The 21,745-nt window shown below is 41.8% G+C and overlaps 1 protein-coding gene and 1 pseudogene across 5 annotated transcripts in view; one reads left to right on the top strand and one right to left on the bottom strand.

The window, feature by feature from the left end:
* RSPH10B (radial spoke head 10 homolog B) overlaps positions 1–21,745 on the top strand; it is a gene marked incomplete at its 5' end in the record, with an annotated part of 42,147 nt that overhangs the window by 633 nt on the left and 19,769 nt on the right. For all 4 annotated transcript variants that reach the window (XM_079719406.1, XM_079719405.1, XM_079719404.1 and 1 more), the window contains 5 exons: positions 2,328–2,403; positions 5,275–5,343; positions 7,185–7,358; positions 8,962–9,047; positions 9,750–9,870. In XM_079719406.1, coding sequence (XP_079575532.1) covers positions 2,328–2,403; positions 5,275–5,343; positions 7,185–7,358; positions 8,962–9,047; positions 9,750–9,870 — 526 coding nt within the window. The remainder of the gene's footprint in view (positions 1–2,327; positions 2,404–5,274; positions 5,344–7,184; positions 7,359–8,961; positions 9,048–9,749; positions 9,871–21,745) is intronic.
* Positions 11,989–21,153, bottom strand: LOC307062557 (peroxiredoxin-1-like; annotated as a pseudogene). The gene is made up of 2 exons: positions 20,993–21,153; positions 11,989–12,602 (listed from the first exon to the last, which is right to left on the bottom strand). The product of its transcript is annotated as a peroxiredoxin-1-like (transcript).

The raw sequence follows: 21,745 nt of genomic DNA, 5'->3' as shown, positions 1-21,745 counted from the left end.
AGAAGGTTCCTCTAAACGTTGCTGTTTCTCTCCCAGCCTTTGGCTCCTCCCTTGGTCCCTGTTTCTATCAGGGCATCCAGGCTCCAAGTCGCAGAACTAATCTCTTCCCTCCCCCTGCCTTTTGTGTTTCTTTTTCCTCCACGCTTCTCTCATTCGTCCTTTTCGCTATGCACAGACTTGTCTTCATACCTCTTGCTTGGGCCATTGGATTCACATCCTAAAGAGTCCCTGCTTCTAGCCTCTCTCCCCAGGCCTCGTAGATATACCTTCCTAATGCTGACTTGGTTTACATCACTCCCTGTATTAATTATCTATGTAACAAGTCACCCCAAAACATGACAATTAAAGCAATAAATATCACGTAGTTTATGGGGCTCAGGAGTCTGGCAGCAGCTTTGCTGGATGCTGGATGGCATTGGGTTAGGATCTCGGGAGGTTCAGCGAGGATGTCAGCCCGGGTTTGTCTAAAAGCTTGGCCGGCTGGGCAGTCTTCCGCAGTGGCTCCCTGGGGTGGCCGTCAGTCTCAGTTCCTCATCACGTGGACTGTCTCCGCAAGGCTGCTTGAGTGTCCTGCCAGCATGGCAGCTGGCTTCCCTGGAGAGTGATCAAGAGAGAGCAAGCTTTGGGAGCCTCTGTCTTTTACAACCTAGTCTCGGACATCACCTTCTGTCATTTCCACAACAGCCTAGTGGTCACACAGGTTGCTTCCCTGGCTTGACTATTGTATACAGTGCTGCTATGAACATTGGGGTACATGTATCTTTTTGAATTAGAATTTCTGTCTTTTCTGGATATATGCCCAAGAGTGGGGTTGCTGGATCACATGGTAACTGTATTTTTAGTTTTTTTAAGGAACCTCCCTACCGTTTTCCATAGTGACTGCCATTAATTAGAATTTTAAAAAAATGATTGCTGAATTTTATCAAATACTTTTCTGGCATCTTGATATAAACATGGTTTTTCTTCTTTGATTTGCTGATATCATTAATTATATTTATAGGTTTTCTAATGTTTACTCTTCCTTGGATTCTTGGAATAAGCCCAGTGTGGTCATAGCTATCACAGGTCCATTTGTTTTCCACCTCACTTACCTCAGAGCCTAGAGGCGAGCTAGGTGACACATCACACATTATCCATTTGGTGCTGAACTAAAAATCTGGGTGCTGTTCTCGGTACCTCCCTTCCGCAAAGGCAGCACGTAAGCAAGCCTTGTTGGTTCTATGTCCAGAATATATCTTTAAAAATCTTAAATATTATCATAGTAAAATACACAGAGCATAAAATGTACTATTTTAACCATTTTAAGTATAAATCCAGAGGCATTAAATACACTCACCATGTCATGCAACAATCCCCACTACCCATTTTCAGAATGTTTTCATCACCCCAGACAGAAAACTGTCCAGAATATTCCATATGCCTCCATCTCTCTCCCCTCGCATTACTCCCTCCTGGCAGTTAGCTCCCCCCCACACACAGTCCGTTCTCCACGGCAGCTGGAGTGATCTTTTTAAGACGTAAATCTGGTCTTGTCCAACCCACCTCTTAAAACCCTCTCATGATTCCTCCTAGAGCTTTTCAGTTTTATAGCAAGTCTTTATCGCAGCCCAGCCTCTTCTTCCCCTGGTCTCCCTCCCATCCATTGCTCGCCCACTCAGTGTGGTCCAGCTGTGCAGCTGAACTTGAGCCGGCAGGCTCTTTCCTGCCTCAGGGCCTTTGCACTTGCTGTTTCCTCTTCCTGGGGATCCTCTTCTCCAGGTTTTTTGTTATAAGTAGCCATCTCCTTACTCCTGATCACATTCCCCGATCATTTCTTTCACAAAAACTGAACGCGATCTAGAATTATCTTGTTCATTTGTTTCCTTTTTACTGTCTGTCTCTCCTCTTTTTTTTTTTTTTTTTTTTTTTTTGCGGTACGCGGGCCTCTCACTGTTGTGGCCTCTCCCGTTGCGGAGCACAGGCTCCGGACGCTCAGGGTCAGCAGCCATGGCTCATGGGCCCAGCCGCTCCGCGGCATGCGGGATCTTCCCGGACCGGGGCACAAACCTGTGTCCCCTGCATCAACAGGCGGACTCTCAACCACTGTGCCACCAGGGAAGCCCTGTCTCTCCTCTTTGAACCATAAACTCCCGAGGGCAGGAACTTGTTCACAGTTGCAGCCCTGGTACTTAGAAGGGGGCAGGCACACAGTGGTCCTCGGCGGGGAATGCTTGTTGAGTGAATGTGAGATATTTGTGCTTTTTCATTGATGTTCATTACGTATTTTAACACACAGTCACTGAGGTGTGCTCACATGATTCATTGCCTTGAGCTTTATTTCATTGTAGCTATGAAGGGGGAAAAGTCCGTGGACTGTATGAGGGAGAAGGCTTTGCCATCTTTCAAGGAGGCTGTACCTACCACGTGAGTTATACCTTTTGGGACTGGGCAGGGCAGACAGTGCAGGGTGATAATTTTAGATTTTCATCTTCAGAAAGTCCACTGATTCCTCAAAAGAAATTGGAAGTACTTGATGGTGATTTTATTTTGAACCCTGAGTACATATTTTAAGGTAAAAACATGACTACTTTAGTACAAAGTAGTCATTTTAGATTTTTTCCTTTTGCCAAGTTTTATTTTGTACAAACAACATTAAGGTCACTAAAGTAAAAAACAAAGAGTAAAAATCCCAGTATCCTTTTGCCATAAATGTTTTCAATTTGATGTGTCTCTTTTTTTTTTTTTTTTCCGGGGGGCGGCTGCCACGTGGCTTGCAAGATCTTAGTTCCCCGACCAGGGATCGAACCCGCACCCCTTGCAGTGGAAGTGCGGAGTCTTAACCATTGGACTGCCAGGGAAGTTCCTCTTTTATTTCTTGAATGGATGGATCAGTGTTTTTACATGGGTGTATTAATTTTGTAGATAACACCTTGAATCTTTTTTCAGTTATGAATACATTGCTGTATTAATGTATGGTTTCCATAACTTAAAAGTTTGTTTGTGGTAACATGTACATTAAACTTACCATTTTTAAGTGTTAGTTTCAGTGGCATTAAGTACATTTGCATTGTTGAACAACCATCACCACCATCATCTCCAGAACTTTTTCATCATCCCAAACTGAAACCCTGTTCCCATTAAGCACTAAATTCCCATTCCCTCTTCCATAATTATTTAAAATATTGCATAGTGCTCTAATTTACCATTCAGAACTATGCCATAATTATTAGATACTTTTGGGGTGTTTTCATTTTTTGTCTTTATCAATGATGCTACAGTGGCAGTAGTCATTCATTCGTTCAGATTATCCAGGGAACGTGTGCTGATTATAGGAGAACAGATTTTTGTAGTTGAGGTCAAAAGGCACAGGTTTCAGTATCCTGATTTTTCCCATTAACATATAACATGTTCATTTTCCTGTGTTATGAAAACTCTTAAAAATGCCATTTATGGGAATTCCCTGGTGGTCCAGTGGTTAGGACTCTGCACTTTCACTGCTGAGGGCCCGGGTTCAGTCCCTGGTCAGGGAGCTAAGATACCACAAGCCATGCAGCTGGCCAAAAACAAAACAAAAGAAAACAAAACAAAAAAACCCCACACCATTTATTATGGCTGGATGATACTCATTAAAATGACTGTCCCGTCTGGCCTCTGCCAGTTCTGGCCTTTATAGTGTTTCTTTATCCTGATGAGAATCTTCCTTCACCGCTGTGGTGCTTCTACAAGGCACCAGTGTGTATACCATTCAAAGATACCTAGTGCTTGACCACACGGCATAAACCCCGCCCGGGCTGCTGAGGATGTGATCACAGCTCCTGCTAACCCTGGGTGTCCTCAGGTATGCAGTCACCTGGTAGCTCAAGCCCGGCCAGGCAGCCTTGCCCTTCCCACTAATGAGAGGCAAACACCCCTTTATTTCTGGAGGAGCCCCCTTCCTCGCTGCCAGCTACCTACTTTGTAAACTTTGCATATTTTCCTTAGACTCAGATTCTTCTGACTGAAAGTAATCATCAGTTGGATCTCCTTTAAATGGTGAAGGAGGCAGACCCAGTGGAACGACCCAGTAGCCCCACGACCCACAGGGGTCAGACCTGTGTTGGTCACATGTTTAGATCACAATTTCCTAAAGAGAAAACTTGAAAACAAACATTTCACGAAACACTTGCCCTTCCCATGTAGATGAAGCGTGATCCTTTCTGTTCTATCAATACTCTGTTAAATAAAACAAAACTCTGCTTCTTGCTACCACGATTGATTCCATAATCCAAACAAGAGCCTCAGCCTGCAGTTGGAAGATCTCTGGCTGCCCCCAGTTTCCCTGAGTGCCAGCCCTGCCTGATGTGTGGCCAGGTTCACCTGGATGGATGATATAACGGACCTTCTCGCTAGTGAAGTTAAGGCAGTTGTTCTTAAAGTGTGTTCCCAGGACCAGCAGCAGCACCTGGGAATTTGTACAGAGTACAAATTCTTGGGCCCCAGCCCAGAACTTGTGATGAATCATAATCTCCAGCATGCAGGGTGGGCCCAGTAATCTGTGCTTTCACCTCCCCCTACCCCGGTGGCTCTGATGCACAGTCGAGTCTAGAACCACTGCGTCAGGGCACTGTTTACATAGATTCTCGGTTCTCTCCAGTCATCAACCCCTGACCTCACCACCTCCTCTAAAGAAGTGATTCCCAGGAAGAACTGGGTGTAATGTTATATGCGTTTTCTCTGATTGCACTGCGACATTCAGGTGTGTGAAGTTTTTAACAACTAGTTCCTATACATTAACAATAGACACTCTAAATGAACCATATGGACAACTGTACATTATGTATACCTGTGTTTGTGTCAATACACACACACACTCACACGTACTGATAATTCCCAGTAAGGGAAAACAAAGTGTGACGTTGACAAATGTCATAATTTCTGATATCCAGATAATGGTTTTAATCTAGTCTAAATAATTTTCAAAAGACCCTTAAACTTTGAAATGCAAAGCCCAAAGCATATGAGTTCTTTTGAACTCTAGAGTTTTCCAACAGCTTAATTAGGTGAGGAAGGCTGAATTTACAGCTCAGTGTAACAACTGCGCAGCACTGCCTAGTGTCAGTTTCAGGGAACTGGGTTTTTTTGGACTCCTCCTCAGATCCTTTTTAGAACAGGATGGACGCCAGTGTGGTGCCAGCTCCCAGCTGAACACTGGACAAGCATATTTGTGGAAGATGTTTCCATTTTAAAAGCTGAATCCCTGGGTGGCAGTTGTGTAAATCAAGATTGGGCCTAACGCTTTGTTGCTCTGTTTCAAAGGGTACGTTTTCAGAAGGACTCATGCATGGACGGGGGACTTACGTCTGGGCTGATGGATTGAAATACGAGGTAAAGCGTATAGTGTGTTATAGTTCTAAATGAATTATGTGATTTAATGGTCAGGTTCCCACAATTAAACATACTAGTTTCATAAAAGTAACTCAGCACATGGGTTAAAAAATATCCATAGAACCAAAGAACAGAGGTGACAAGTTAGTTGGTACCGCAGGGGACCCTCTGTAAATTGTCACCAGTTTCCAGTTTCTTTTGTATATTCTAGAGGTATTCTTCAGTCTCTCCCATTTTTTTTGCAAACACAAATAGTTTTTTTTTTTTTTTAAGATTTAATTTTATTTATTTTTGGCTGCGTTGGGTCTTCGTTGCTGTGCGTGGGCTTTGTCTAGTTGCGGCGAGCGGGGGCTACTCTTTGTTGCGGTATGTGGGCCTGTAATTGCAGTGGCTCCTCTTGTTGTGGAGCGTGGGCTCTAGGCGTGCGGGCTTCAGTAGTTGCGGCACGTGGGCTCAGTAGTTGTAGCTCGTGGGCTCTAGAGTGCAGGCTGAGTAGTTGTGGCGCACGGGCTTAGTTGCTCCACGGCATGTGGGATCTTCCTGGACCAGGGCTCGAACCCGTGTTCTCTGCACTGGCAGGCGGATTCTTAACCCCTGTGTCACCAGGGAAGCCCCATAAATAGTTTGTTATACACTCTCTTCTGTACCTTTTTTCTCTAGAGACCAAACCATACCCACTCACTCAGATCTAGCTATCTCTACTGGCTGCTTGTGCTGCGTTTGGGCCTCACTTAACGGTCTTGCCAGGTCGGGGAATGTGTATTTTTAGACCGGTGCCTCTACAGTGCGTATGGGCCTGAAACGCTGCCCTGAAAATCACAGTTGCAGAGCTGCTAACGCGATGGTGTTCATAAGTCGTAATGAAAGTATTTAAAGCAGGGGATATAAGGCTCACATGCAAACAACAGCCAGGTGAGGGAAAGAGGCACGTTTGGGCCAGGTGGGCAGCTAAGTGGACTGGGCAGTGGGAGATGAGGCTGGGGAAGAGTGAGGGGAGGGTCCACCTTCATTGTCACGGAGGGGAGAGAACAGCCGAGGTCCAGGGAGGCCAGAGGATTGGGTCCCAACTGCCGTTTCAGGCCAGTCTTTCCCGGGAAACTCCCCCCTGCCCCCAAGCCCCGCCTCCTGGTCTGAACCTCTGGTTCATCAGCTCTGGAAGGTCAGGTGGGGCTCATTCTTGCAGACACAGACCCACCCCCATCACAGACACACAAACACTCAGTCAGGGGAGGGTTTATGTGCAGGATTCAGGCTCTCACAGAAGCATCCTCCGGGAGGTTGGCTGGCCCCTTGGGACCTCTGCTGGGACCTCGCCTCCAGGAATTCATGTTCCCGGAAAAGAACCCGATGACTCTGGGCTGAGGTGTCGGAGGACCGCATGCTGGCCGCTCATCTTGGGGCAGGTGGTTGGCTGGTGTGTCTGCAGTATATTAGGGTTTCCACCAGTGATCCCTGAGCCTGGCTAATCGTCAGCATCTCCTGGGGGTAACACTGGAACCCAGTGAATTAGCCGCCTTCGAGGCAGGTTCCAGAATCCAAAATTCTCAAGGCCAGGCTTGGAAGCCACCACTGTACCACGTCACCTGCTGGCTTCTTCGAGCTTAGTCTGCACACAGCTTTCCCGATAGCTCATTCCACCTGGGCTTCTGCCTGGTGGAGGGACCAGGTGTGGGAGGATGGGATGTGTAGAGATGGGAGGAGGGGGGTGGGAGCTGGAGGGGGTATTCAGCCGTTTCCAAGGGAGGAGAGACCGGTGTGGTATCCGCATCTCCAGCAGCCCACAAGATGAGGGATCTCTCCACTGCCTTCTTTCTGCCACACTGATGACCATTTTGCCCTAGGGGGACTTTGTGAAAAACATCCCCATGAACCATGGCATCTACACGTGGCTGGACGGCAGCACCTACGAAGGAGAAGTGGTCAATGGCATAAGACACGGATTCGGCCTGTTCAAGTGCAGCACGCAGCCCGTGTCCTACATCGGCCATTGGTGCCACGGCAAGAGACACGGCAAGGTGGGTGAGGCAGCCACGCGACCCCCGGCTATGAATAGGATGTGCAAACACAGAGAGCAGGAGGTGGGGGGCTGTGGAGGGTATATTCACTTTTTTTTTTATGAGGTGAAATTCATATCACGTGAAATTAATCATTTTACAGTGAACAATTCAGTGGCATTTGCTACATTCACAATATTGTGCCCCCACCACCTCTATCTAGTCCCAAAACATTTTCATCATCCCAAAATAAAACCCCATACCCATTAGGCAGTTACTCCCCACCTCCCCAGCCCTGGGCAACCACCGATCGGGTTTCTCACTCTATGGGTTTACCTATTCTGGATATTTTGTATAAATGGAATCATACAATATGTGACCTTTTGTGTCTGGCTTCTTTCACTACATATCATGTTTTTGAGGTTCATCCGTGTTGTAGGTAGTTCATTCCTTTTTTACAGCTGAGTAATATTCCACTGTATGGATGGACCACATTTTGTTTATCCATTCATCCAGTGATGGACATTTGGGCTGTTGCCATCTTTTGGCTACTGTGAATAGTACTGCTAAGACTATGAGTGCAAAGGTTTACTTGAGTACTTGTTTTTAGTTCTTTTGGTTATATACCTAGGGGTGGAATTGCTGGGTCCTACGGTAACTTGATGTTTAACATTTTGAAGGACCACCAAACTGTTTTCCATGGTGGCTAAACCAGTTTACACTCTCACCAGCAATGTTGGTTATAGGTACTTTGAAGCGAGGTTGCTGTTTTTGGTACTGTTGTCTCACTTTTATATAGGATGATAAAATACTGTAGCACTGTTTTTAGAAAATGTCAAAAGAAAAAGAAAGTCTATCTTCATAATTATCACCTTACTCAGATTTAGACTGTTCCCTTGTGTTCTACATTCTGTTTTTTTGTTTTTTAGCTCAAAGCAGATCAGTTCAGATATTTGGGGGAGTTGGGGATGGTGACTTCTAGATGGAGGCACCAGGATGGCTGCAAGAAGGAACAAGTTAGCATGATAATGAGGAAGAAGATGGAAAAATCACACACACACAGAAATAAACCAGTGAATAAACAAGCAATTTTAGGCCATTTAGTGTAGATCCAAATGCTTTGCACAGTGGCTACTCCCACTCCCTTAAAGGAATCATCAAAGAAAAATTACACCGTGTTCACTTATGCTCGGAGGCAGTAAAATAAGATGTCAAAATGGATAAAACAAACTGGTTTTGGTACATAAAAGAGAGTGACCTTCAGTTATAAGGAAGGTACTACTCTTCACGTTAGGTGACAACAAAAATAGGATTTCTTTAGGTACTTATTTGACAAATAATTACTGAATATACTAAATGTAATGGATGTAGTCATTTCATCCCATATGTGACACTTTGTTATTCGGGGGTAACTGATTTGTGATCTCATTCTCACTTGGTGGGCACTTTACAGTATTCTTCATCACAAACCAGAAACATAACACGGATTATATGTCTTACCTAAGGATGACATTTTCTGCAACATTTAGACTCCTTAAAATCATTCATTTTAATCTTTACCTTTAAAAAAGCATTTGTTTTATGAGGCTCGATGATTTTATAAAAATGATATTCTTTGTTCTAGGGCTCCATTTATTACAATCAAGAGGGCACCTCTTGGTACGAGGGAGACTGGGTGCACAACATCAAAAAGGGCTGGGGGATAAGGTGGTAGGTATCCCCCCACCATGTTTGGGGTGTTGGCGAAAAGCGTTTGTGGGCCCAGATAACTTTCACATAGGCTATTTAAAGATAAGGCGCAGAACTTACAGAGAACACGTTTTCTATATAAGCAGGGTGGAATATTTAAATTAACCCCAATATAATCTCAACAGGGATGAAGTATTCTTCGGAAAATTTAGAAAAACACCTTATTAAATATGATGGCTAATCATACTGTTTCACTTTATTATATGTAGAGACTGCCTCCCTTTGTTTTCTATATTAATCATGGGTATCCATTGTTAGTTTCATATTTTCTGAGGGATATTGACATATCAACTTGATTTTAGATTGAGCTGATGGAGCCAAGTATTTTAAGGATTCAAATATTTGGGGGCAAAATATTAACCAATCATAATACGATAGGGAGTTACTTAAAAAGATTAAAAACACTATTGTTACCCACTGTCACCTTATTAAGTAATCAGAAGTTTTTACAAAGTGATTTATTCTGCCCACCCCCCCGCCACCCACCCAGATGATTGTTTTTATGGACCACATGCCTATTCATTGAACTTAAATGCAGGGAAGATTGTATGGGCACAAGGATTGGATTTCTTCAAAGGTATTTAGGGAGAAAGTTTAAGAAAGTCTTAAAGGTAAATGTTGTACATGAGATAACTGATTGTTTTTAATTTTTGTTTGTCCTAGTTACAAATCTGGAAATGTATATGAAGGTCAGTGGGAGAACAGTATGCGTCATGGGGAAGGCAGGATGAGGTGGCTGACAGCTAATGAAGAGTACACCGGTCAGTGGGAAAAGGGGGTCCAGGTACTGTGCTAGCTGGTTTTAGCAGAATACACCCAGAGGTGGGTGCTCTGCTGATCCTCAGCCCATGAATTATTTGGTGTAGGGTATTGCATGGTAATCTGAAATTCAAGCTGTGTTAAATTTAGAAACTCACAAACTCACATTATGATTACTTGTCTAAATCAGCCTTTTTTAAAAAATATATATTTTGTTGACATATAGTTGATTTATACTGTTAATTTCTGCTCTACAGCAAAGTGATGCAGTTATACATGTATATATGTTCTTTTTCATATTCTTTTCCATATGGTTTCTCACAGGATATTGAATACAGTTCCCTGTGCTATACAGTAGGACCTTGTTGTTTATCCATTCTATATATAATAGTTCACATCTGCTCATCCCAAACTCCCAATCCATCCCTCTCCACCCTCACCTCCCCCTTGGCAGCCATAAGTCTGTTCTCTATGTCTGTGAGTCTGTTTTTGTTTTGTAGGTATGTTCATTTGTGTCGTATTTTAGATTCCACATATAAGTGATATCATATAGTATTTGTCTTTCTCTTTCTGACTTACTTCACTTAGTATGATAATCTCCAGATCTATCCATGTTGCTGCAAATGGCATTATTTCATTCTTTTTTATGGCTAAATTGACCTGCTTTTTTTTAAGTGCTGTTTTATTAGTATTTAGTTTTCTCTAGAGGTCTCACAAGCGAGGTTCTTCCATTGGCAAATTCATAAGTCACATGACTCTTGGGAGGACTGAGACTATTATTTACATTTTATTTATTTATTTATTTATTTGGACTTATTTGGCTAGACAAGATTTTATTGGGTACAAGGTGATCATTTTTGATAAAGAATTATAGTAGACATCTTAAATGAAGATAACAAGGCTCAAATTTGAAGTTTGGTCAGAAGACCAAAGCAGATCCAGACTTGCCAGCTGCCTTGGAATATGGGATTATTACCTGTTACCGTTTCTCTGCAGTGCTTCAAGATGCTACTTGTTACAGGGCTTATAAGAAGCAACTATCCCCTAAATAACTACCTGCCTCAGAGGGCTATTGTGGAGACTGAATAAATACGGAATAGTGCCTGGCATATAATAAGCTATTATTGAAGGCCCCGGGAATCCTATACCACTGCTCATAGTTCTTGCTTGTCTGAATACTGGAGGGGGTAGGTAGGCTGGGGTGGCCGTGTCTGGATGGTGTCTAGAAGGGCACCACATGATATACAGAAGGATTCTCAGTCCTGAATCTTCCCTAGCCTCAAGAGCTCAGGAGGAATCCACCTTTGCCCCACTGACAACCCTCCCTCAGGACAATGATGTGAGGACAAGAACTACCCTTAAATCAAGGATAGAAACCCAGGGAAGCCAAGAGGTGCTCAGCACTGTGCTTCTGACACAGACAGCTTACCCTATGAACACCAGCGCTGTGTGTCTCCCCCTCCCCCTTTTAGCTCCAAAGGTACTGAAGCCTCTTAACTCTGATCTTTTTACAGAACCAGTGCCAGGCATTTCTCAGAAGAGGCCAAGCTTCAGGTCTTCATACAGTCCTCCCAGTAGTGAAAAGTAAATGTCAGTAATCTCATTGGGCTCTTAACTTGCAAGCCAGCCTATAGCATAAATTGCAGTGCCTTGGCCAGTACTGTAGTAGGCCTTGCTCTTCTCCAGATATGGTAAAATGAAACACCTTGCTTCAAGGCCCATTCCCTGTATCTACTTGCATTTCCCCTCAATATAATTTCCTGATTCTGGGGCACTCTCACACCTCATTTTCCCCTAAAGAGAGAAAGCAAAAAAGTAAATTCCTCTTACACTCAAAGGCTAATGTCCCCCCAAAATGAAGAATCAACAAGGTCTCAGCTCAAGTTTAATAAAACTACAAAAGACCAAAAGTGATACCCTACTACTATACACATCAATTTGCCTGCCCCATAATACAGCTCAGGCCATTCCCTCCAGAGGAAGAAAGGTTGGCCTCCCCAATGCCTGCAGGAAAAGACCTGTCCTCTCCCACACCACATCTGGGCTGAGTGTAAAGTCTTGTGTTTTAAGCATGACAGTAGTACAAAAGAGCTTTTGTTCTCATGGCCACCTACTGCAGCCTGGCCCTAAAGTGGCCCAGTGCTCATTTCTGCTTAGAGAAGTATTCTTTGCTCTTCTGGACATCAGGCTCAATGGTATCACTGCCAGGCTTCCAGCCAGCTGGGCACACTTCCCCATGTTTGTCAGTAAACTGGAAGGCCTGAACTAGTCTCAGTGTCTCCTCCACAGAATGGCCAACAGGAAGGTCATTTATGGTGATCTGTCAAAGGATACCTTTATCATCAATAATAAAAAGGCCCCTGAATGAGATGCCTTCATCGGCCTTTAAGACCCCATCGTCCTGAGCAGTGGTGCGCTTGGGGTCTGATATCAAGGGAATGTTCATGGGTCCCAGTCCTCTTTGTTTCTTGGGTGTGTTGATCCATGCCACGTGACAGAAGTGAGAATCCACAGAAGCACCAATCACTTGGCATTTGAGTTTCTTAAATTCTTCTGCCCTATCACTGAAAGCAATGATCTCCGTGGGGCACACAAAGGTGAAGTCAAGAGGGTAAAAGAAGAACACAACATATTTTCCTTTGTAGTCAGATAGGCTGATATCTTTGAACTGACCATCTGGCATTACAGCAGTTGCTTTGAAGTGGGGGGGCATGGTGCCCAATTTTGGCTTTTCCTGAAGACGTATTGCAATCAGCACTTCTCACAAACCACGAAGGACAGTCAGGAAGCACACACACTATTTACATTTTAAAAGCTATGTATTGGGCTTCCCTGGTGGCGCAGTGGTTAGGAATCCACCTGCTGATGCAGGGGACACAGGTTCGAGCCCTGGTCCAGGAAGATCCCACGTGCCGCAGAGCAACTAAACCCGTGTGCCACAACTACAGAGCCTGCGAGCCACAACTACTGAAGCCCACGTGCCTAGAGCTGTGCTCTGCAACAAGAGAAGCCACCGCAATGAGAAGCCTGCACACCACAAGGAAGAGTAGCCCCTGCTCACTGCAACTAGAGAAAGCCCACGCACAGCAATGAAGACCCAATGCAGCCAAAAATAAATTTAAAAAAAAAAAAGCTATGTATTTCCTGCACAGAAAAGGAAAGCTTTCTATGGTTAATTTTATATAGTTTATATAGCTAGGATTTTCTGATGACATCTTATATATTAACCTACTAATTGGGGACCTTGCTAAGCTCACGTAATAGTTCTAGTCGCTTTTTTGTAGACTCTTTAGGACTTTTTAATCTAGATAACCATGCCTGCAAATACAGTCAACTTTATGTTTCTTTCTAATCTGTATGCCATTTTTTTTCTTGCTTTATTGCACTGGCTAAGACCTCCAGGATATTTTGTGATATTGACTAGGACTGGAGGGAGTGGACATCCTCACATTGTTCCTGATCTTAGTGTGAAAGAATTCAGTCTCTCATCAAGCATGATGTTAGCTGTAGGTTTTTTGTAGCTACCCTTTATCAGGTTGAGGAAGCACTTTTTTTTTAAAATTAATTTATTTATTTCTTTTTGGCTGTGTTGGGTCTTCGTTTCTGTGCGACGGCTTTCTATAGTTGCGACAAGTGGGGGCCACTCTTCATCGTGGTGCGTGGGCCTCTCACTATCGCGGCCTCTCTTGTTGCAGAGCACAAGCTCCAGACGCGCAGGCTCAGTAGTTGTAGCTCACGGGCCCAGTTGCTCCATGGCATGTGGGATCTTCCCAGACCAGGGCTTGAACCTGTGTCCCCTGCATTGGCAGGCAGATTCTCAACCACTGCGCCACGAGGGAAGCCCCGAGGAAGCACTTTGTAATTCTTAATTTGCTTAACAGTTTTCATCATGAATAGGTATTGAATTTTGTCTAGTGCTTTTTCTGCCTCCAGTCAGATGACCATGTGGTTTTTCTTCTCCAGTCTGTTGATTGATTGAGTTAGATTAATTGATTTTCAAATGTTGAGCCAATCTTGCATTCCTGGGACAAACCCAACTTGATCATGATGATATTATCCTTTTTATATCTTGCTGGGTTTAATTTCCTAATATTTTGTTGAGAATTTTTGTGTCCATGTTCACGAGGAATATTGATCTATAGTATTATTTCCTTATAACATCTTGTCATCTTGTAGTAATCAGGGTAATGTCAGCTTCATAAAATGAATTGGGAAGTGTTCTCTTCAATTTTTTGGAAGTTTGTAGCATTGGCATTATCTCTTCCTTAGCCATATAGTTGAATATGCCAGTGAAGCCTTCTGGGCCTGGAGTTGTCTGTGGGATGATTAAATTAACTACATATTAACTATAAAATCAATTTCTTTAGTAAATAATGTGCTATTCAGGTTATCTATATCTTCTTAAGTAAGCTGTGGAAGTTTGTGTTATACTGAAGGAGTTTGCTTGCTTCATAGAAATTGTTAATGTTATTGGCACAAGGTTGTTTATAACATTACCTTATTCTTTTAATATATATAGGATCTATAGTGATGGTCCCTCTTTCTTCTAATATTAGTAATTTGTGCTTTCTCCTTCGTCAGTCTTGCTAGAGATGTATCAATTTCATTAAAATTATCAAAGAGCCAGTTTTAGTTTTGTTTTCTTTGATGTTTTTCAAAATAACGGATATCTATTCTTGTTATTACCTTCCTTCTGCATGCTTTGGGTTTAATTTGCTCTTTTCCTAGAGTTGTATGGATGCTTTATTGATTTGAGACATTTCTTTTTTCCTAATATAAACATTTAATACTATAATTTTTCTTCTTAGCACTGCTTTATCTGTATCCCACTTATTTTGATATATCATGTTTTTTTAAGTTTTGTTCAGTTCAAAATATTTTCTGATTTCCCCATGACTTCCTCTTTGGCCTATAAATTATTTTGAAGTGTGTTGTTTAATTTTCAGATATTTGGGTATTTTCCCAGATACGTCTCTGTTGTTTTTTTTTTTTTTTTTTTTCAAAATATTGGGGGGACAAGTAACATATTGTTTGTCCCTCAGAAAGTCCATTTTATTTTATTTTATTTTTTTTTTTGCTTTTTTTTTTTTTTTTGCTTTATAACAAATTTAATCAGTTATACATATACATATGTTCCCATATCCCCTCCCTTTTGCGTCTCCCTCCCACCCTCCCTATCCCACCCCTCCAGGCGGTCACAAAGCACCGAGCTGATCTCCCTGTGCTCTGCGGCTGCTTCCCACTAGCTATCTACCTTACGTTTGGTAGTGTATATATGTCCATGCCACTCTTTCACTTTGTCACAGCTTACCCTTCCCCCTCCCCATATCCTCAAGTCCATTCTCTAGTAGGTCTGTGTCTTTATTCCTGTCTTACCCCTATGTTCTTCATGACATTTTTTTTTCTTAAATTCCATATATATGTGTCAGCATACAGTATTTGTCTTTCTCTTTCTGACTTACTTCACTCTGTATGACAGACTCTAGGTCTATCCACCTCATTACAAATAGCTCAATTTCATTTCTTTTTATGGCTGAGTAATATTCCATTGTATATATGTGCCACATCTTCTTTATCCATTCATCCGATGATGGACACTTAGGTTGTTTCCATCTCCGGGCTATTGTGAATAGAGCTGCAATGAACATTTTGGTACATGTCTCTTTTTGAATTATGGTTTTCTCAGGGTATATGCCCAGTAGTGGGATTGCTGGGTCATATGGTAGTTCTATTTGTAGTTTCTTAAGGAACCTCCATACCGTTCTCCACAGTGGCTGTACCAATTCACATTCCCACCAGCAGTGCAAGAGTGTTCCCTTTTTTCCACACCCTCTCCAGCATTTATTGTTTCTAGATTTTTTGATGATGGCCATTCTGACTGGTGTGAGATGATATCTCATTGTAGTTTTGATTTGCATTTCTCTAATGAGTAAAGATGTTGAGCAACCTTTCATGTGTTTGTTGGCAGTCTGTATATCTTCTGTGGAGAAATGTCTATTTAGGTCTTCTGCCCATTTTTGGATTGGGCTGTTTGTTTTTTTGTTATTGAGCTGCATGAGCTGCTTATAAATTTTGGAGATTAATCCTTTGTCAGTTGCTTCATTTACAAATATTTTCTCCCATTCTGAGGGTTGCCTTTTGGTCTTGTTTATGGTTTCCTTTGCTGTGCAAAAGCTTTTAAGTTTCATTAGGTCCCATGTGTTTATTTTTGTCTTTATTTCCATTTCTCTAGGAGGTGGGTCAAAAAGGATCTTGCCATAGAGTGTTCTGCCTATGTTTTCCTCTAAGAGTTTGATAGTGTCTGGCCTTACATTTAGGTCTTTAATCCATTTTGAGCTTATTTTTGTGTATGGTGTTAGGGAGTGATCTAATCTCATACTTTTACATGTCCCTATCCAGTTTTCCCAGCACCACTTATTGAAGAGACTGTCCTTTCTCCACTGTACATTCCTGCCTCCTTTATCAAAGATAAGGTGACCATATGTCCGTGGGTTTATCTCTGGGCTTTCTATCCTGTTCCATTGATCTATCTTTCTGTTTTTGTGCCAGTACCATACTGTCTTGATTACTGTAGCTTTGTAGTATAGTCTGAAGTCAGGGAGCCTGATTCCTCCAGCTCCATTTTTCGTTCTCAAGATTGCTTTGGCTATTCGGGGTCTTTTGTGTTTCCATACAAATTGTGAAATTTTTTGCTCTAGTTCTGTGAAAAATGCCAGTGGTACTTTGATAGGGATTGCATTGAATCTGTAGATTGCTTTGGGTAGTAGAGTCATTTTCACAATGTTGATTCTTCCAATCCAAGAACATGGTACATCTCTCCATCTATTTGTATCATCTTTAATTTCTTTCATCAGTGTCTTATAATTTTCTGCATACAGGTCTTTTGTCTCCTTAGGTAGGTTTATTCCTAGATATTTTATTCTTTTTGTTGCAATGGTAAATGGGAGTGTTTCCTTGATTTCACTTTCAGATTTTTCATCATTAGTATATAGGAATGCCAGAGATTTCTGTGCATTAATTTTGTATCCTGCTACTTTACCAAATTCATTGATTAGCTCTAGTAGTTTTCTGGTAGCATCTTTAGGATTCTCTATGTATAGTATCATGTCATCTGCAAACAGTGACAGCTTTACTTCTTCTTTTCCGATTTGGATTCCTTTTATTTCCTTTTCTTCTCTGATTGCTGTGGCTAAAACTTCCAAAACTATGTTGAATAAGAGTGGTGAGAGTGGGCAACCTTGTCTTGTTCCTGATCTTAGTGGAAATGGTTTCAGTTTTTCACCATTGAGGACGATGCTGGCTGTGGGTTTGTCATATATGGCCTTTATTATGTTGAGGAAAGTTCCCTCTATGCCTACTTTCTGCAGGGTTTTTATCATAAATGGGTGTTGAATTTTGTCGAAAGCTTTCTCTGCATCTATTGAGATGATCATATGGTTTTTCTCCTTCAATTTGTTAATATGGTGTATCACGTTGATTGATTTGCGTATATTGAAGAATCCTTGCATTCCTGGAATAAACCCCACTTGATCATGGTGTATGATCCTTTTAATGTGCTGTTGGATTCTGTTTGCTAGTATTTTGTTGAGGATTTTTGCATCTATGTTCATCAGTGATATTGGCCTGTAGTTTTCTTTCTTTGTGACATCCTTGTCTGGTTTTGGTATCAAGGTGATGGTGGCCTCGTAGAATGAGTTTGGGAGTGTTCCTACCTCTGCTATCTTTTGGAAGAGTTTGAGAAGGATAGGTGTTAGCTCTTCTCTAAATGCTTGATAGAATTCGCCTGTGAAGCCATCTGGTCCTGGGCTTTTGTTTGTTGGAAGATTTTTTATCACAGTTTCAATTTCAGTGCTTGTGATTGGTCTGTTCATATTTTCTATTTCTTCCTGATTCAGTCTTGGCAGGTTGTGCATTTCTAAGAATTTGTCCATTTCTTCCAGGTTGTCCATTTTATTGGCATAGAGTTGCTTATAGTAATCTCTCATGATCTTTTGTATTTCTGCAGTGTCAGTTGTTACTTCTCCTTTTTCATTTCTAATTCTATTGATTTGAGTCTTCTCCCTTTTTTTCTTGATGAGTCTGGCTAATGGTTTATCAATTTTGTTTATCTTCGCAAAGAACCAGCTTTTAGTTTTATTGATCTTTGCTATCGTTTCCTTCATTTCTTTTTCATTTATTTCTGATCTGATTTTTATGATTTCTTTCCTTCTGCTAACTTTGGGATGTTTTTGTTCTTCTCTCTCTAATTGCTTTAGGTGCAAGGTTAGGTTGTTTATTCGAGATGTTTCCTGTTTCTTAAGGTGGGATTGTATTGCTATAAACTTCCCTCTTAGAACTGCTTTTGCTGCATCCCATAGGTTTTGGGTCGTCGTGTCTCCATTGTCATTTGTTTCTAGGTATTTTTTAATTTCCTCTTTGATTTCTTCAGTGATCACTTCGTTATTAAGTAGTGTATTGTTTAGCCTCCATGTGTTTGTATTTTTTACAGCTCTTTTCCTGTAATTGATATCCAGTCTCATAGCATTGTGGTCGGAAAAGATACTTGATACAATTTCAATTTTCTTAAATTTACCAAGGCTTGATTTGTGACCCAAGATATGATCTATCCTGGAGAATGTTCCATGAGCGCTTGAGAAAAATGTGTATTCTGTTGTTTTTGGATGGAATGTCCTATAAATATCAATTAAGTCCATCTTGTTTAATGTATCATTTAAAGCTTGTGTTTCCTTATTTATTTTCATTTTGGATGGTCTGTCCATTGGTGAAAGTGGGGTGTTAAAGTCCCCTACTATGATTGTGTTACTGTCGATTTCTCCTTTTATGGCTGTTAGTATTTGCCTTATGTATTGAGGTGCTCCTATGTTTGGTGCATAAATATTTACAATTGTTATATCTTCTTCTTGGATCGACCCCTTGATCATTATGTAGTGTCCTTCTTTGTCTCTTCTAGTAGTCTTTATTTTCAAGTCTATTTTGTCTGATATGAGAATTGCTACTCCAGCTTTCTTTTGGTTTCCATTTGCATGGAATATCTTTTTCCATCCCCTTACTTTCAGTCTGTATGTGTCTCTAGGTCTGAAGTGGGTCTCTTGTAGACAGCATATATATGGGTCTTGTTTTTGTATCCATTCAGCCACTCTGTGTCTTTTGGTGGGAGCATTTAGTCCATTTACATTTAAGGTAATTATCGATATGTATGTTCCTATTCCCATTTTCTTAATTGTTTTGGGTTCGTTATTGTAGGTCTTTTCCTTCTGTTGTGTTTCTTGCTTAGAGAAGTTCCTTTAGCATTTGTTGTAAAGCTGGTTTGGTGGTGCTGAACTCTCTCAGCTTTTGCTTGTCTGTAAACGTTTTAATTTCTCCATCAAATCTGAATGAGATCCTTGCTGGGTAGAGTAGTCTTGGTTGCAGGTTTTTCTCCTTCATCACTTTAATTATGTCCTGCCACTCCCTTCTGGCTTGTAGAGTTTCTGCTGAGAGATCAGCTGTTATCCTGATGGGGATTCCCTTGTGTGTTACTTGTTGTTTTTGCCTTGCTGCTTTTAATATGATTTCTTTGTGTTTAATTTTTGACAGTTTGATTAATATGTGTCTTGGGGTATTTCTCCTTGGATTTATTCTGTATGGGACTCTCTGTGCCTCCTGGACTTGATTAACTATTTCCTTTCCCATATTAGGGAAGTTTTCAACTATAATCTCTTCAAATATTTTCTCAGTCCCTTTTTCTCTTCTTCTTCTGGAACCCCTATAATTCGAATGTTGGTGCGTTTAATATTGTCCCAGAGGTCTCTGAGACTGTCCTCTGTTCTTTTAATTCTTTTTTCTTTATTTTGCTCTGCAGCAGTTATTTCCACTAGTTTATCTTCCAGGTCACTTATCCGTTCTTCTGCCTCACTTATTCTGCTATTGATCCCATCTAGAGTATTTTTCATTTCATTTATTGTGTTTTTAATCGATGCTTGATTCATCTTTAGTTCTTCTAGGTCCTTGTTAACTGTTTCTTCCATTTTGTCTATTCTATTTCCAAGATTTTGGATCTGGGAAATAGAATCTTGGATCATCTTTACCATCATTATTCTGAATTCTTTTTCAGGTAGACTGCCTATTACCTCTTCATTTGTTAGGTCTGGTGGGTTTTTATCTTGCTCCTTCTCCTGCTGTGTGTTTTTCTGTCTTCTCATTTTGCTTATGTTACTGTGTTTGGGGTCTCCTTTTTGCAGGCTGCAGGTTCGTAGTTCCCGTTGTTTTTGGTGTCTGTCCCCAGTGGCTAAGGTTGGTTTAGTGGGTTGTGTAGGCTTCCTGGTCGAGGGGACTAGTGCCTGTGTTCTGGTGGATGAGGCTGGATCTTGTCTTTCTGGTGGGCAGGTCCACGTCTGGTGGTGTGTTTTGGGGTGTCTGTGGACTTTTTATGATTTTAGGCCACCTCTCTGCTAATGGGTGGCGTTGTGTTCCTGTCTTGCTAGTTGTTTGGCATAGGGTGTCCAGCACTGTAGCTTGCTGGTCGTTGAGTGAAGCTGGGTGCTGGTGTTGAGATGGAGATCTCTGGAAGATTTTCGCTGTTTGATATTATGTGGAGCTGGGAGGTCTCTTGTGGACCAGTGTCCTGAGGTTGGCTCTCCCACCTCAGAGGCACAGCACTGACTCCTGGCTCCTCAATTTGGGATGATTTGTTGTCTATTCATGTATTCCACAGATGCAGGGTACATCAAGTTGATTATGGAGCTTTAATCCGCTGCTTCTGAGGCTGCTGGGAGAGGTTTCCCTTTCTGTTCTTTGTTCTCACAGCTCCTGGGTCTCAGCTTTGGATTTGGCCCCGCCTCTGCGTGTAGGTCGCCGGAGGGCGTCTGTTCTTTGCTCAGACAGGAAAGGGTCAAAGGAGCAGCCTCTTCGGGGACTCTTGCTCACTCAGGCCGGGCGGGAGGGAGGGGCACGGAGTGCGGGGCGAGCCTTTTGGGAGGTCCTGGGTCTTCTGCCAGCGTTCGGTAGGTGTCCTGTAGGAGTTGTTCCACGTGTAGCTGTATTTCTGGTGTATCCGTGGGGAGGAAGGTAATCTCCGCGTCTTACTCTTCCGCCATCTTACCCGGAAGTAGGGGCTACTCCTGTTGTTTTTTTTGTGTGTTTAATTCCACTGTGGTCAGAGAACATACTGTCTATAATTGCATTTCTTTTCAGTATGTTGAGGTTTATTTTGGTCTATCTTGGTGAATGTTACATGTATTTCTGATTTTGTTGAGTGGAGTTTTCTGTAGATGTCAGTTAGATCAAGTTGGTTGACAGTGTTGTTCAGATCTTCTATATCATTACTCATTTTCTGTCAACTTTTTCTATCCATTTCTGAGAGAAGCGTGTTTAAGTATCCAAGTATAGTTGTGCATTTGTCTGTTCTCCTTTCAGATTTATCAGTTTTTGCTTCATGTATTTTGACAGTTTGTTGTTATGTGTATACACATTTAGGATTGTTATGTCTTCCTGGTGAGTTGACCCTTTTTATAATTTTATAATGTCATTCTTTAACCCTGGTGATTTTTATTTCTCTGAGCTCTACTTTTTCTGATATGAATATGGCCACTCCAACTTTGTTTTATTCTTTTTAATGTTGGTAAAATATACATATAACTTACCACCTTAACCATTTTTAAGTGTATATAGTTCAGTGTTAAGTACATTCACACTGTGTTCAGCCACACTGTGTTCAGCCATCACCACCATCCATCCACAGAATTCTTTTCACCTTGCAAAACTGAGACTCTGTACCTATTAAACAATAACTCCCCACTTCCCCCTCCCCCCAGCCCCTGGCACCCACCATTCTACTGTCTGTCTCTGTGAATGTGACTATTCTAGATACCTCATCTGAGTAAAATCATATAGTATTTGTCCTTTTGTGAATAGCCTATTTC

Source organism: Hyperoodon ampullatus (genome assembly GCF_949752795.1).
Source record: "Hyperoodon ampullatus genome assembly, chromosome: 14".
Taxonomy (NCBI): domain Eukaryota; kingdom Metazoa; phylum Chordata; class Mammalia; order Artiodactyla; family Ziphiidae; genus Hyperoodon; species Hyperoodon ampullatus.
This window is presented reverse-complemented; position numbering and strand designations above follow the sequence as displayed.